Genomic DNA, 15,564 nt, shown 5'->3' with positions numbered 1-15,564 from the left:
GTTCAATGCACAGACGTTAACGCAGACTGTCTCAGGCGTCGAAAAGACCGATCGCTAGTGTTCCAAGACGGTAATGAGGTTGAGCGCAAGGCATGACACCTGCCGCGACGCACCGCGAAGCGCATGATACATGTACCCAAACGAAGGCAAATATAGAGGGCTGCACGATGCATCACGAATTATGAATCATTCCGCAGCCTGCAGTCAGTCAAAAAAGGTGCTGTAGCATTTGCTAGTAGAGTACAATGTTGATCTCGCGAGTCAAGGTATTATCTTCCAACCGCCGGTAAGTCCCATCACGTTCTCCGGGTCCCAACGTTGCTTGATTACCCTCAGTCTATCCAAATTTGCCCCATAGATGTCTTCAACACGAGTTTCCGCGTTTGCGTAGTTGCCGTAAACAACAACATATTTGCTATCGAACGGTAGGGAATCTCCAATGTCGATGGCTACGTCGTGAAGGTAAGCCGTTGATTGCTGCATCGCGCGCTGAAAGATCTGGTTCGCGGCCGGGTCTGTGTAGAATGCTTGCAACAGCGATGGAAGGAAGGTAATTTCCCGCGTGACGGGATATGCTGACGCTGCGCCATGCGATAGCACGGAAGGGAGAAAGGGCTCCATGATGAACACGTGTTGAGCAGTGGGATCTATCTGAGCGAGTGCAGTACCCCAGAACTGAGATCAATACGTTCAGTGAACGCAACCGCGGTAGGAGATTTACAATCCTCACCACGGTCTCGTTCAAGGCGGCTTTCAAGAACTTGTCAGAATACTTGATGACGGGGACGGTTCCGAACCGTCCTCTATGACCGCTTTGAGACATCAAACGATATGCTGGTTTGTTCACGACGGTTTACCTGGCATGAGGTGTGTCCGGGCTGAGGAGAACCATGGACGTGAAATTTCTGGTGGAAACGTCCGAAATTGTTGCGGGAATATCCAAGAACCGATCGAAAATGCCGGCAGGCGGGGTCGGACCATTATAAAATAGCACCGCTGTCGCAGTGAGCTACATCATAATGTCGGTTCAGACGAAGGAAATGTACACTGATGTCGTTTGCCTCACCTGCCCCGCGGTCCATGCGTATACAAAATTTAGCTCTGCGTTCGCATCGGTCACGGAGGTAAATGCTGCCGCAGCTGCAGTAGCCTCTTCCACGTGCACCGCCGAGTATACTACCATACCTCCCTATTAGCTTTAGGTGAGCCCCAACGTGGTTCGCAATTCGAAACAGACGTACGCACCCATACTGGACCTTGAGGGTATGTCCGCAACGTGAACTGTGTGACAATGCCCTAAGACCCGTGTGCAGAGTAAGCATGTGTCGTGTATGGACTCGGATTTGACTCACAAAGTTGTTGTAGCCTCCCTGACAGTTTAATGAGCCCGAATAAAATTACAACCTTACGACATGACCGAGACTCACTCTCAACGCAAAGAACAAGTCCGGATAAGCATTCTCAGTGACGTTGACGACGGTACCAGAGGGTACTACAACCTCATATCCCAGGACGTTGTCATGAGATAAACCGTGCTGGTTCGACAAATAGGAGTATCCTGTGCGACGTTGGTCACTAAACAAAAGAAAAGGCTGACGAATGTATACGCACCACCACCCAGAGTCAGTCCAGCCACCCCAACTCCCGAAGAACGACCTCCCACAACGTTCACCCCAAGAGGGATGAGAGCCGCGTATACGTCGTCCCATATCAGGCCACTCCCAACCGACACCGACGACGTGGAAGCATCGTATACGACTTCATTGAACCAGCTCATTGAGATTTGAACTCCCGGTGTCGACGAAAACTCCTGATTATACGAATGACCTCCTCCTTTGACCTGAAACGTCATCTGTTACAACACAGAACAATAGAGAGGCAAAGGTCACTCGCGGCGAAAGGGGTCCTTGTGACGGACAGAACTTGAAGCTAGCAGAGAAACGGTCAATATCATGAGAGCATTCAGGCATAAGGAACGACACACAATGACCCTGACATCCGCCGCTGTTCCCGGTTGCACACTGCAGCTGGAATTCTCGGAACTGGAGCTTACCCAATGCGACACGTCGGCCTGGTATTGGCTTGATCCTGTCGAACCGTCTATGAGCTCGCAAGTCATCGATGGGAAGGGGTCAGCAACGTACCAGGATAGAAGACTGCTGAAGTAGATGAAACAGACTGTTCGATCTTGCTGCAGGCAGTTGAGGGTGACCCCGCGTTACTGGAGGATCGGCCTTCGAGTATTACACTTCCACCGAGGAGCATGGCTAATACTAGCAACACCATGGTGGTCTGAGCCCAATTGAGGAGCAAGGCCGTAGGATGCAAGAACGAACATCGAAATTCGACATCCTCGCTTATATACTTATGGCCGGCCGCCCAATAACGTTAACCTTGGATGATATCTGTAGCACATCACGTCATCATCAGTTGGAAGCGAAGGTCATAAGGCTTAGATTCTATCGTCGATGAGATGACAGTGGTGCTCCGTTTTTGCGTAGCAGTCCAACCTCAAAGTGAAGCAGAGGCATAGGCACGTTCAAGGTGCGGGTTGCCTGTCTATACCACTGCCAGTGTAACTCAGCGCATAAACAGCGGCACCGATGAGAGGATGGAGCGATTTCAACGTGTACGTATGCCGTGTTGACGTGTCTAGTCTGTGGCGCCCGTCGTTCAGTCAGACCGGAGTCATGGTACAGTACCCGCTGATGCGGTGGGCGTATCGGTATCCTCGAAGTTCCAACCGCAGTCGGAGAAGCGGCAATCAGCCCAAGTTGAGCTTGATACAAATTCCACAGGCCGGCTTCACCAGTACTTGCAGCGCGAGGGGGGCAATCGAACCGATGCGGTCCGTCACGCAGTTGTCGTAACGTCGTAGAGCATCGCAGGGTCGGTCAGTGGCCGCTCACTGTCGTAAGTGTGGGCCGATTGCATCGTATACCCAGTACTGTAAATGAGCGCTTTGGAGCCTATGAGAGTCGGAGGTGTAGCCGCAGTCGACGGTCAGCGGTCTAACGATTCCCGAGGTCGAGTTCACCAGTAGTTGTTGATATCACAAAGGACCACTGCGGCCGGGGTATCTACGCGCCCGAGTGCAGGTCGAACGACCAGGCCTGCAGTCAAGTATGGTGCTCAGCTTGAGCCGACTTGTTATGCATCAAACTAGGAGAAGCTGGACGTGCGCGATCCGTTTCCAGAGTCCCGGCGGTTGGGTGAGTTGGCGCGAGACCCGGATCCCTGTGTCCGGGTGGGACAATTCCGAATTGCTACGTGAACGACTGTCTTCATTGCGCGTCGAGAGGTCTGACTGTGGAGACTGACGAATGGCTGGCATCGGAGGCTTTGGGAGAGGGTCCTAAAAACGCTCACGCCTCAGTGACCGAACACAAGCCAACGCTTGCAAACCTGTGCGTTCAGAGATCATATTCATGTATGACTGGATTAAAGAAGATGCCATCCAAACTCGACAAAGAGAAAACCAGTAAGATGTTCACGAGCGCCCGCGAGACGGGAAGAGCGTTCCGACACATGGACCAATTAAATAAGTGATCGATATCCGGTGGCGATGACAAGTACGTTGTCGGTGTGAGAGGTACGTGAGGATGTATACACATGTCCCATCATCAATCAGCTCGTGACGCGACGTTAAGAAACGAACGATCCCAAAAAAAAAGACGACTGCGATATTACGGCGCCTGCTTAGAGGGCGAGGAGCGCGAACGCGAGCGCGGAGGTGCCGCCCAGAGCGAGCATGCTGATACCGGCGCGGCCGGCGGCGGATGCGTCCGCGGTCGTCGACGGGGAAGCGCCCGAGCCGGATGCGGATGCGGAGCCGGCGCCGGAGGCACCTGCGGTGGAGCTGAAGTGCGGCACGGTCGAGACGGCGCCGGACTCGGTCGCTGCGATGCTCGCCGAGCTCGAAGACGCGGTGGTCGACGCCACGCCGCCGCTTCCGCTTCCGCTTCCGCTTCCGGTGGCGGTGGTGGTCACGCCGGAGGAGACCGTGGTGGAGTTGGAAGAAGAGGAGAGGTCGGGCGCGGCGGTGGCGAGCGTGGGGTCGACGAAGGCGCCGGTGCCCCAGGGGATCGCGTCGCCCGTGCCGGGCTGGGTCGCGTTCGTCGGGGTCGTAGTCTGCCCGGAGGCGGAGGCGATCGCGAAACGGGTCGTCCAGTAGGTCGTGGACGACGCCGGGGAGCGGAATTGGTAGAAGTAAATCGCGGAGTTGGGCGTGACCTGGTGTGAGAGGGAGGAGGAAGGTTAGCGGGAGATCCAGGGAGGGAGGGAGTGGTAACGATGGGAACGAACCTCGGGGCATGTCCAAGTCAGGGAGGCGTTGCTCGCGTCGGTCCCGTCAACCTTCGCCACGGCTATACAGAGGGAAAATCAAATAGCGCCCGTCAGCACGTGTGTATGCTACATTCAATTTGATTTGATGGGGGCACACGCTGATGGCGGCATCATGTCCCCGGACGACATGGGCGCCAATCGCATCGGCGTAGACGAAAAGCGACGATGAGAGAAGAGAGTAACGTGACTCAACTGGTGAGGTGCACCATGTTGAAGTTGTCGCCGGTCATGAGCTCGATGTACATCTCCTTCCAGGTGCCGGACGCATCGGCGTCCCAGGCGATGGGGCAGCTCGCGCCTTGGTTGAACACGTCGCCGGGGCCGGGCTCGGACGGGTTCGGGTCCGCGCGGGCAGCGAGGAGGGCGGAGGCGAAAAAAGTTGCGACGGCGATGCGGGAGAACATGATTACTTGAAGTGTTTTTCTGGTGGTGAAACCTCTGGGGTATTAGGCTGAAGTAGAAGGGCTGGAAAGTGCGTGTCAGCGATATGAGACGGATTTATAGCAGGTAAACGCACAGGACGCGAGGACGGTCCTGTGAGGCGGGGTGCCAAGGAGCGACAGATGTAACGAGCGGCGGTGGTAGCGGGAGCGGTGCAAGGAGCGCGCGCTCGTGCAGAATGGCAAGAGGAGAAGGGCTGGTCGGGCACGTGTCGGGTCGCACGGCGGACAGAATCACCGCGCATGCTGTGCCGTAAATAGTCCTAGACTCCGCTTTAGTCTGCCAGGCGCAATCAGGGTTCAATCAGTGCCTGGTCAATGCGTGCGACAAAGCGCTGACCTCTCCACGCTGACATCAAATGCCACGGTCGCCGGTCGCGGAGACAATGGTTAGTCTTTGACCAGACGCGTTTCCCTCGGTCATCCCCGCTCCCCATTTCAGCGTTCCTCCTCCTGCCCTTGACGTTTCTCACCGACTCTATTTCTACTTTATATACCCGTTTACTTCCCCTCTGGAACATTCCTCTGTCTCTCTGTCTCCTCTTTTGATCGCCACATTTACCTGGAAACCACACGACCAATGGCTCAGGCGGTGTTCGAGGACCATCCTCTGGGCGAGTATCTTAAAGGTACGGCGCGCTTTGATGGTGGAGGCGCTGTCACACCCTCGGGACCGACTTTCATGTTGACCGCTCTCGCAGAAACGGGCGAGCGCGCAGATATCATGCCCGGCGCGTCGCATGACTTCGTGCCCGACGACCTAGACGACGACGAGGTGGACGAGGCGTACCGGCTCTCGGTCACGATCCTACATCTCCTCGAGGTCAGTCGTGCTTCCGTGCTCCGCACTACCTTCTTTCTTGCTCATATACGATCGAAAGGCTATCAAGGACATGGCGGCGTCCACGTTCACGGCGTCGCACCGAACCGAGTTCGCGGAACGCTTTAAGTACGACGTGATCTCGTCCTCGCTGCTCTCCACCGCCATCACGCCCTCCCCGCATCCCCTTCGTCACTCTTTTCCACACATTCACTCGCCACGAACGCGTTCTCCCTCATTACCTCCTGTACCGGGTCGTCTACGCTTCGAAACGCCTACCTTACCTACACCCGTGCCCGTTCATGCGCCTGTACCGCGTGAAGATGCAACCCCACAAAACTTCACCGCAAGCGCGACTGCAACTTCAAGTAACAGCAGACGAAACACCAGAAGCCAAAACACGCCTCGCTTTCACCTCTCCTGGTCGTGGTCCGACCACGACCGCCATCAATGGTCCCGCGCCCTGGTCGCGACCGCCTGCTTCGCCGCCGCGGCGCGCGCATACGCCATCGCCCGCTTGTCGCTCGCCCTCGCCCTCCTCGTGTACTTCCAGCCCTGGCTTCGATCGCTACCGCAACGGCTTCGGCGCGCCCCACCGTGGAAACTCGCGCGCGCACCCACGTGGGACGCACCCGACCGTCGGCAATGGGCCACCGCGCTCGTCTGCACGGCATGTTTCGCTGCCGCCGCGCGCACGTACAATGTCGGGCTCTTCTGCCTCGCCGGCGCCGCCTGCGTTTACTTTCAGCCCGAGCTGCGGGCCGTACCTCGAAGGCTACGAGAGATACGCTGGAGCGCGCACCTCTCTTGGGACGACCACGCCCGGCAACAATGGGCGACAGCCTTCGCCGCGACGGCGTGCTTCGCGACCGCCACGCACATATACCGCGTCTCGCTCCTCTGTTCGACCGTCACGCTCTGCATTTACTTCCAGGCGGAGCTGCGCACTCTCCCTCAACGTCTGCAACGACTCCCTTGGCATTTCACGCTCACGTGGGACGACTACGCCCGCCAGCAGTGGGCAACTGCCTTCATTGCCACCGCTTGCTTTGCCGCCGCCGCACGCATATACCGTCCCGCACTCCTCTGTGCCGCCATCGCCGCCTGCGCCCACTTCCAGCCGGAACTCCTTTCCCTGTCACGGCAGCTGAGAACGCGCTCGTTGCCCCAAATTCGATTGACATGGGACGATCACGCCCGCCATCAGTGGACGACCGCGCTGCTGTCCACCGCGTGCTTCGCCGCCGCCGCGCGCTCGTACACCATCGCGCTCTCCTCTCTCGCGCTCGCCCTCGGCGCCTATTTCCAACCCGAGCTCGCACAGCTCCCCTCCCGCGCATCGCGATACATCGCCTTCTCCTGGGACGAGCACGACCGCGCCCAGTGGGCGCGCGCCTTCAGCGCCGCCGCCTGCTTCGCGGCCGCCCTCCGTTCGTACCGGATCGCCTTCGGATTCGTCGCCGCCGCGCTGGGGACCCACTTCTCTCCCGACCTCGACCGGCTGCAGCTGCGGGTCCGGCAGCGCGTGGCGGCGTGGACGGAACACGATCGGCGGCAGTGGGCGACCGCGCTCGGCGCGACGGCCTGCTTCGCGGGCGCCGCGCACGCGCACGCCGCCGCGCTCCTCTGCCTCGCGCTCGCCCTCTCCGCGCGCTGCCAGCCGCGATTGCGCCAGATCCGAGCCCGGGTTCCCGCGTGGAAAGACCGAGGCCGCGATCGGTGGACCAAAGCGCTCGGCGCCGCGGCCTGCTTCGCGGGTGCCGCGCACGCTTACCCCGTCGCGCTCGCCTTGGTGATCGGCGCAGGCGCGGTGTACTGGTATCCACGGATGCGGCAGGCGAGGGCGACGTTCCGCCGGCCGACGTGGGATGAGGAAGATCGGGGTCGGTGGGCGACGGCGTTGAGCGCGACGGCGTGCTTCGCCACGGCGGCGCACGTGTACACGATCGCGCTCTCGTGCGGCGTCGTCGCGCTGATCGTATACTATCCGGACGAGTTGCGGGAGATGCCGTGGACGCTGGGGAGGCTTGTTCGGCGTACGCCTGAGTTTGCCCAGTGGACGGCGGAGCAGTCCGGACGGGCGTTGGTTCTGTTGCAGGGTCTGTTGGATCGGTGTTGTGAGTCTTTGTTGCAGATGCCGGAACAGGTCGAAGAAGTGCTGGAGCGATCGGAGGTGCTACTCAACGAGATGCTCCAGTTGCTGCAGCAAACGCAAGTCCGCGTGTCGAGGCAGATCCAGGCGCAGCTGCGCGCCCGCCAATCCACCACCGCCTCCGTATGTCTACCCACGTCTACGCGTATACACGCGCCATCTCACCACGGTATTCTTTTTTTCCACAGACCATCCAAGCCCTCAACGAGCTCATATCCGCCGGTGCCCTCTGGGACTCATGCGTGCACGAAGCTCTCGCCATCCTCGAATCCGACGAACGCGCCTCGCTTTCTCTTTCCAACTCGCAGCACAACCGTTTCTCCTTCTCCTTCTCCTCCCCCTCCATGTCGCCCACCTTCTCTCCCCTGCGCGTCGCGCTCCACTCCTCGCTCCACACGACCGCGAGCCAGTGCGAGAAGGTGCGCGGGCTGCTCTCGGCGCTCACCGCGCCCGCGGAGCTCGCCCAGCTCGCGGAGATGTACGCCCCGCCGTCGCCGCAGCTCTCTCCGCTCTCGCCCGAACGACGCGCAAGGCCGATATCTACGCCCGCGATCGACAAGCGATCGACGTGGAACGGCAGTTACAGTGCCCTCGCACGGTCGGGGAGCTTGCCGCACCGCCGAGAGCAGCGGATGAGCATACGGGAGAAGCACAGGTCGGATATGAGCGCGTTGTTAGGCTCGCCGCTCGCGAAGCACGAATCTGTGAAGAGCGCGCCTGCCACGCCGGCGAGGGGTCTGCCTGGGGTGCGCGAGGAGGACGGCACGCACGCTCGCGATACGGTCGGCCGCGAGGAAGAGCGAGGCGAGGACGATCCGGAGGAAGAAGAAGACGCGGTCGACATATCGCCGAGAGACCACTTTGGTGCCGCGGCGATGAACTTGCGGAGGCGGAGGCGGTACGGCGGGCTCGAGGCGCTTGCGCTCGGTATGCATTCCTCGTCGTCCACGAACGGCCTCGGGTCGCCGCCGTCAGGCCGAGAACGAGACTCGTTCGGGCTCGGATCCTCGTCGCGCTTCACGACGCTTCAGCGCGGCGGCGCGCACCCGCTCTCGCTCCACGCGCTTCACCACGCCGTCCAGGCCGCGCTCGCGTCCAAGCGGTACGCCTGCGCCCACCTGCTCGCACTGAGGTTCGACGAACCGCACGACCAGTTTGTCGACGACGAGGACGGGGACGGCGGCGCGGAGGCGCAGGCGTACTGGGAAGACGTGCGGAGCGTGATGGCGTTGCTGACGTCCACGTTCGTCGACGCCGCCGCGCGACTGGGCGAAGCCCTCGACGACGCGGAGAGCCGGCGCATGCGGGAGGCCACGCCGAGCCCGGCGGTCGCGCCGCTCTCGCCCGCCACGCCGAGCGCGCCGCACTCGCGCATGACCTCGTTCGACCTCGACGCGCCTATCAATCTGGCCCGGGCGGCGTCCGGGGCGTGGCGCGAGCCGAGGACGGTGCAGCAGATGGTCGGGTTCGCGCCGATGCCGTCCCATATGGCGCGCTTTGCGCAGCATGTGGACGCGATGTCGTCTGCGCTGGCGGATGCGAGGGCACACCTGGAGCGATGCGTCGCGGCGCTGCGCGACGGCGACGGTGCGGACGCGGACGCGGCGTCGGGAACGTCATCGGACGTGGAAGGAGAGACGGAGGCGGAGGGCGCCCAACATTCGCCGTTGCCGCCGCAGGAGGCGCCGGCGCTCAAGGCGTACGACCGGCTCCGGCGCGAGCTCGGTTTCGCGCTCCGGGAGTGCGAGCGCGGGCGCGAACGGCTGTTAGACGCGCTTGCGGCGCAGAACGCGGCGGCGCGGGATGACGAGGGAGGTGCGGGCCCGGACGAGGACGCGGATGACGTGCCGCTGCTCGCGCCCGATACGGGCTCGGGCTCGGACGACAGCGATAGGCACCTATCGGGCGAATATCAAAATTCGGTTGGGTCGCTGCTCGGTGCGGTGCTGGAGAACGTGGCGGTGGTCGAGGACGCGGCGCCGCCTGAGGAGGAAGCGGAGGAAGGGGTGTTGGGTGGCGCGGAGCAGGTGTTCGAGGCGGAGGCGGTCTCGGTGGGCGCGTTCAATAGGGAACGGTCGAAGCTGTCTCGCGAGGAGAGGATCAAGTTGGCAAAGGCGCAGAGGGAGAAGGGGTTGAGTGGGTTGGGGATAGCGATGGTGGAAGAGGAGGCGGAGGCAGGAGAAAAGGGAATCAGAGAAAAGTGGGGGCCAGGTGGGGACGTCGTGCAGGAGCTCAAGGATGTCATCTGGCAGGTCGGTGAGCGACGGAGAAAGCTTGCTGCCCAACCGCCACCTATGCCACCACCGTCGCTACCATTACCGCCTACGCCACCCATGCCGACGCAATGAGTGGCGTCGGACCGACCCTACGATGCTCTACGATGTCACGACGGCTGCGTTACGGAATGGAACGGTTTGAATGACCCCTCGCGCTCTTTACCTATGCTCCTCGTTAAATTCTCTCTTTTTTTGATGCATGTTACCTGTCACTTTGGGCTTTGGCTTTCCTCTCTCTTTTACAGTAGTTACACCACCCACGCGTCCTCTCAATCACGCAGTTCGCACTCCATATAGGGTACTTTTCTATATACCTCGCATAATCCTTTGACTGTCAATGAGACAGGTACAACTGAAGCATGAATATCATTTCACGATCGGCATGTATACGAGCAGGCGCGTTGAATGCTCTGACCGACGTGGGATCGGCCCCGCGTCATCACGAGCTAGCAACTCTTGCTGCTGACGACGACGCCTACGACGACGACGACGAGACGACGACGAGACTACGTCGAATTATAAAGCATCTCCTGCAGCCGCTCACAAAACAACCTAGTTTCGCTTGCGAACCAACAATTCAAGAGGGGACCACTCCGTCTCGAGACTGGAATTCTTTCATCCCTGCATCCTCTACTACAGGAATTCGTATCAGTGGAAGTCCCTACTGTCTGGACCGGTTGCAATTTCTTAGCATGGGCACAACTATCGAGTAAGTTCAGAAACGTGTAAGCGTTAGATAACACAATGACGACTTCAATGGCGATCTCCTCCAGGAACAAATGCGCAAAGGTATGCTGTATGTTGCTCGGAGATCCCGAGCGGGCTTCCCCCTTTGCTCTGCGCTCTCCAACGCCTCTCGTAGCCGATTTGTGGACCTTCAGCACGAAATGGTACGGATAGGACGCGAGATGGCCACCATCATACAGGAGTACAGCGTTGGCCTCCCCGTATCCCGCCTTCCCGAAGACGTTCTCTACAAAGTGTTCTCCTTCATCCCGTCTGATCCCCGGGCTTTGCATCGGGATCATCGTCGCCCTAGATTCCCGAACGCGGCGCAAGTTTGCACATTTTGGCGGCGCGTTGCGATGCGCACGCCCGCACTCTGGAATGTCCTGGACATCGAGAGCCCTGCGCTGGCCCTACGGCTGTACTATCAGTTCCCATTCCCTATCCGGATTTTTGGCTGTGTCAAAATCATAGCCAAATCCTCCCGAAGACCGCACGCGTTGCGAAAAATCCTCCTGGACTCTTCACGTCTCGAAGAGCTGGACATTTCTGTTACGATTCGGGGCGCGGCCTCATTCAACGAGTTGCTCAGCTTCCCTGGGCCAGGCTCCGCGCCTTCACTAAGACGTCTGGCCGTTTACCTGGAAGACACAGCCGCGGCGGACTATAGCCGAGGCTCATCGGTGGCTAGCTTCGTGGGTAGCGCCTCATCTCGAGTCGTAGGAGCTCACATTTTTCGAGCTCGCTTCATGGATGGCACCGTTATTCAATTCGCATAACGTCTGCGCGACTGATCTGAAGGGCCTCGACCATCCTTGCCACACGTTCTGGAAGTATTACGTAAATTTCAACAGCTAGTGGTCCTCGTCTTGGACGGGACGTTGCCCAGTGCCGGAGCGGACTTCGATCTTGTGAACAACTCATCCACAATTCATTCCGTTATGCTTCAGGGCACAGGGCGTGACTGCCTTGCCTTGATTGCCTTGCCTTGATTCGAAGTCTCGCCTTGCCACCTGTGGCCGCGCTTTCGACAGCAATGACTGATGAAGACCGGCCTTCGGTATACGAAGCCTTGTTCGATGCTGGCGTTCAGCATTTTCCTTCCTTACAGTATCCCGATGGACTTCTCGCGCTCAGCATATGCCAAGGGAAATACCTCGCGCGCCTCAAACTCGGTCTACGCAATCCAACCAATGGATTCATCTATTCCCTGGAGACGGAAGACCAAGCCATGTGTTCGAACACGACAAAGAGATTGGCCTCCCGGATCTTTGCCCTCAAACCGACGGTCCTGCAAGTAGAAACCTTTGATTATCCCTACGATTATTGGCTCGCACTGCTGCCGTATACTCCACATGTCCGGGACTTGACCATCGTTGGCCCGACCATCTCCCACTCTCTCTTCCATTTACTAACCGGCGACGCCGGCGATGTGCCCCCAGGGCCTAACGCCCACTTCGTCAACGCTCCTGTGCTACCAAATCTATCGACGCTGGTGATCCGAAACCTCGACGACGGATACTCCAGCATAGACGCACTGCTTGACTTCTGTGTCAAGCCCGTAGGCCACGTAATGCTCCCTCAGACACGCTGAATCCGTCGCGCGAACAGCAACCTGACGTTGTCCCCGGTTCGATCGATCACGTTCAAGGATTGCACCCTTCAAAAGGACTGCGTCCACGACGGACGAGTAAAGCTGCTGCGAGAACGCGTCTTAGTTGTAGGAGGGTTGTCGCATGTTCGACCATATTAGCGGAGGTTGGCGTTCACATGCCCTTTGAATGAGCACTGCATTATTGCACATCAAATGTATGAGTACGTACGCGTCGTCCTTTGTCGGTACGACCCTTACAGTCATACACGAATCATCAGGGGCATCTCCAGCAGTTGAGGCTCCCTCTTTTTTTTTTAGCATAGTTCTCCTGCCAGTGTATCATCCGGCGCGGTCCCAATACGGCAACGGCAGGTTCTCGAGGCCTCGCATATAGTCGAGCTGGGACACAGTGGCCTCAACGATTCCTGCCGGCCCTTGCGAAGCTAACACGCCGCCTCAGCCAGATCGTGCAGGCTGATGTATCACTTACCTACCGTTATCAACGCCACAAACTTCGACGGCGTGTGGCTATGATATCCATCAACTTCGTTCGCGCCTTCACCGGAGTCATTCTCGAAGTTGCAAGTTGGCTGCAATCCCAACACCAATAACTGAGCCCATCCGATATTCACTCGTCGTGCAGAACAAGGCGAACTAGTCACTTCATCGTCTGGGCCGAATCGACACCACCCTCCAACAACCGCAATCTCGATCATAAGTTGTTTCCGCCAGGGTCCATCAGCGGGTCGCCGTTCGCATGATGCCACGACTCCCTATTTCCCGGCATCATCACTCTCAGAGTCGTACTCCAGATACATGGTCCTCGATGTTGATGGCGATATATGTACCTGTAAGGAGCGCCGGCCTTTCCCTCCAGCTGTGCTCACCCCTTCGTTCTTCCCCCTGCGCCGGGCGCGAGGTTTCACTGCCAGTTCTATACGGTCCTGACGGGTCTCTTTTTCCTCGACTCCTTGGCTGGTCCTCAGTGATTGTGCACGCGACGTGATCTCCACTTGTTTTCTGTCCCAGGTTCAGACGGATGCGTGATGGCGATGCAATTTAACAGGATGAAGGGAGGGAAGGAGCAGGACGGGACGGGGTCGGACACGAGCAGCATCGAGAAGGGGTGGGTGGGTGGTGTAACAAGGGACGATCGCGAGTTCTTGGTGGACGAGGAGGCTAGGCGGTACGCGTTCGACGGGGTGGACCTTGATCGCGTGCAGAGGAAGTTGAAGCAGCGGCATGTGCAGATGTGAGTCGAAATCCCTCTCATCTGTGTGTATGTAATTGACGCGGCATGTTCGACGCAGGATTGCTATCGCTGTAAGAACGACCGCTGCTACCTTCGGAACTATCAGCTGAAGCATACCTTCCTCGCAGGGCACGCTAGGCTCGGGCCTCTTCATCGGATCGGGACAGGCTCTTGCTTCCGCCGGCCCCGTTGGTTCCCTCATCGCGTACGCGTTGGTCGGGACAGTTGCCTACGCGTGAGTTCCATGCATATATGCACTCGCAGATGTCCTGACCTCGGATCTGCGTCAGTACTATGTGCTCTGTCGGCGAAATGACCTCCCACGCGCCTGTATCTGGCACATTCCCTCACTTCGCCGCCCGATGGGTTGACCCCGCACTCGGCTTCGCGGTGGGGTGGAATTACTGGTATTCGAGTACCATCACTATCCCACTCGAAATCACGGCGTCGTCCCTGCTTATCACGTTCTGGGATAATGAGGTGAGTAATTCCTTGTGTTGTGCTCGCCTGGAGCGACGGTAACGACATCGACATCGTCAGATCATGCACCAATACATATATACGACACTCATGTGCTTCGCGGTGGTGATGATCAATGTCTACGGTCTGCGGTGGTTCGGCGAGAGCGAGTTCGTCTTCTCGGTGGTGAAACGTGAGGTTCATCATGGTTTCTCTCTCATACATTGCTCATGTCTCCACAGTCCTCTTGATCACGATACTCATCATCACCGGACTCGTCATCGATGTAGGGGGCGGACCCGACCACGAGCGCCTCGGATTCAAGTACTGGAAGGATCCCGGCGCGTTTGCCCGCGCCAACCTCGTTAAGAACCCGCACACCGATGCGTTTCTCGGCCTCGTTACTGTTATGGTGCTTGCGGCATACTCATTCCAGGGCATGGAGCTCGTCGCAATCGCCGCATCCGAGACAGAGAACCCGCGAAGGAATATCCGCAAGGCCGTGAAGCGGGTATTCTACCGCATTCTGCTGTTTTATTTGCTGGGCACCTTCGTCACGGGTCTTCTGGTTCCATCCAACGACCCCAACTTGCTTCACGGTGAGAATTTGCTTGCACTGAACATGATGTACCACGATCGTTGACCACCAAGTATCAGAAACGGGAACGGCTGCCCAATCTCCCTTCGTCATCGCCATCTCCCGCGCCGGAGTTAAAGTCCTCCCCTCGCTCATCAATGCCGCGATCCTAACCTCCGCCTTCTCCGCCGCGAACTCGTATCTCTTCTGCGGCTCGCGTGTCCTCTACGGGCTCGCCCTGCGCGGGCAGGCGCCCCGCCTCTTCACGCGCTGCAGTAAGGACGGCTTGCCCCTATACGCGATCCTCTTCTGTGGCGCATTCGGGTTCTTGAGCTTGATGAACGTCAGCCAGGGCGCGGCGACCGTGTTCAACTGGTTGCTGAGCTTGAGCACTGTTGGCGGCTTCTTCTCGTGGGCGGCGATTAACTTGACATATATCTTCTTCTGTACGTTTCGTCGGAGTTTTCTCCTCGTCGGAAGTTCCCTTACGCGTCTTGCGTAGATCGTGGTATGAAGGCTCAAGGCATTGATCGACGAAGACTTGTCTACAGCAGCAGGCTCCAGCCGATCCTCGCTTGGTGGGGTTTGGCATGGAACGTCATCTTCATCCTCGTCGCCGGCCTGCCCGTTTTCTTCCAATTCACCGCGGCTGGGTTTGTCACAGCGTACATCAACATACCGTTCTTTGCGGCGCTCTTCCTGTTCTGGAAGCTAAAGTATAAGACGAGAATGTGGAAACCGAGGGAGATGGACTTCTTCACGGTTCGTCGTTGTTCAATTCGATCTGAACGAGGTTATTGACAACTGGTGCAGGGTATACCGACAGTTGAGGAGACGGAGCAGCCGGAGGAACCCCCCACCACTCTGTCCGAGAAGATCTTGGCTACGATATTCTAGCCGTCTCCCCTTTGCCGCTGTGCA

General features: G+C 58.6%; 5 protein-coding genes across 5 annotated transcripts; 3 read left to right on the top strand and 2 right to left on the bottom strand.

The window, feature by feature from the left end:
- Nucleotides 1-261: 261 nt before the first annotated feature.
- PUNSTDRAFT_73478 (FAD-binding domain-containing protein) lies at nucleotides 262-1,855 on the bottom strand (the record flags this gene model as incomplete). The annotated part of the gene is made up of 8 exons (XM_007386636.1): nucleotides 262-675; nucleotides 731-812; nucleotides 858-1,009; nucleotides 1,067-1,189; nucleotides 1,246-1,296; nucleotides 1,353-1,370; nucleotides 1,428-1,558; nucleotides 1,612-1,855. Coding segments are annotated over 8 exons (1,215 nt in total), but the record flags the coding sequence as incomplete, so codon positions are not given.
- Nucleotides 1,856-3,409: 1,554 nt separating this feature from the next.
- PUNSTDRAFT_54488 (uncharacterized protein) lies at nucleotides 3,410-4,926 on the bottom strand. Its single transcript, XM_007386635.1, has 4 exons — nucleotides 4,865-4,926; nucleotides 4,541-4,812; nucleotides 4,306-4,367; nucleotides 3,410-4,233 (listed from the first exon to the last, which is right to left on the bottom strand). Exons 2-4 carry the CDS (start codon nucleotides 4,749-4,751, stop codon nucleotides 3,700-3,702), a joined length of 807 nt encoding a protein of 268 aa, XP_007386697.1. The 5' UTR covers nucleotides 4,752-4,812; nucleotides 4,865-4,926; the 3' UTR covers nucleotides 3,410-3,699.
- A 441-nt stretch (nucleotides 4,927-5,367) lies between these two features.
- On the top strand, nucleotides 5,368-10,107 carry PUNSTDRAFT_137013 (uncharacterized protein; the record flags this gene model as incomplete). Its single annotated transcript, XM_007386634.1, has 3 exons — nucleotides 5,368-5,610; nucleotides 5,669-7,882; nucleotides 7,948-10,107. The coding sequence occupies 3 exons, from the start codon at nucleotides 5,368-5,370 to the stop codon at nucleotides 10,105-10,107; spliced, it is 4,617 nt and encodes a 1,538-aa protein (XP_007386696.1).
- A 1,690-nt stretch (nucleotides 10,108-11,797) lies between these two features.
- PUNSTDRAFT_137012 (uncharacterized protein) lies at nucleotides 11,798-12,355 on the top strand (the record flags this gene model as incomplete). The annotated part of the gene is made up of 1 exon (XM_007386633.1): nucleotides 11,798-12,355. The coding sequence occupies one exon, from the start codon at nucleotides 11,798-11,800 to the stop codon at nucleotides 12,353-12,355; it is 558 nt and encodes a 185-aa protein (XP_007386695.1).
- A 1,046-nt stretch (nucleotides 12,356-13,401) lies between these two features.
- Nucleotides 13,402-15,540, top strand: PUNSTDRAFT_46443 (general APC amino acid permease; the record flags this gene model as incomplete). The annotated part of the gene is made up of 9 exons (XM_007386632.1): nucleotides 13,402-13,607; nucleotides 13,666-13,678; nucleotides 13,736-13,842; nucleotides 13,898-14,087; nucleotides 14,148-14,259; nucleotides 14,309-14,665; nucleotides 14,718-15,089; nucleotides 15,146-15,405; nucleotides 15,457-15,540. The coding sequence occupies 9 exons, from the start codon at nucleotides 13,402-13,404 to the stop codon at nucleotides 15,538-15,540; spliced, it is 1,701 nt and encodes a 566-aa protein (XP_007386694.1).
- Nucleotides 15,541-15,564: the final 24 nt, after the last annotated feature.

Source organism: Punctularia strigosozonata (assembly GCF_000264995.1).
Source record: "Punctularia strigosozonata HHB-11173 SS5 unplaced genomic scaffold PUNSTscaffold_11, whole genome shotgun sequence".
In the NCBI taxonomy this organism is placed as follows: Eukaryota; Fungi; Basidiomycota; class Agaricomycetes; order Corticiales; family Punctulariaceae; genus Punctularia; species Punctularia strigosozonata.
Note: the sequence above shows the minus strand (reverse complement) of the source record. Positions and strands in the feature narration are given on the sequence as shown.

Bases quoted from the DNA above. Each gene is read 5' to 3' on its own strand.
- PUNSTDRAFT_54488 (XM_007386635.1), bottom strand. From the start codon at position 4,751: ATGTTCTCCCGCATCGCCGTCGCAACTTTTTTCGCCTCCGCCCTCCTC. The intron at 4,368-4,540 runs GTTGAGTCACGT...CCCTCTGTATAG, and splicing joins CAACATGGTGCACCTCACCA to CCGTGGCGAAGGTTGACGGG. The intron at 4,234-4,305 runs GTTCGTTCCCAT...CTCTCACACCAG, and splicing joins TGACTTGGACATGCCCCGAG to GTCACGCCCAACTCCGCGAT.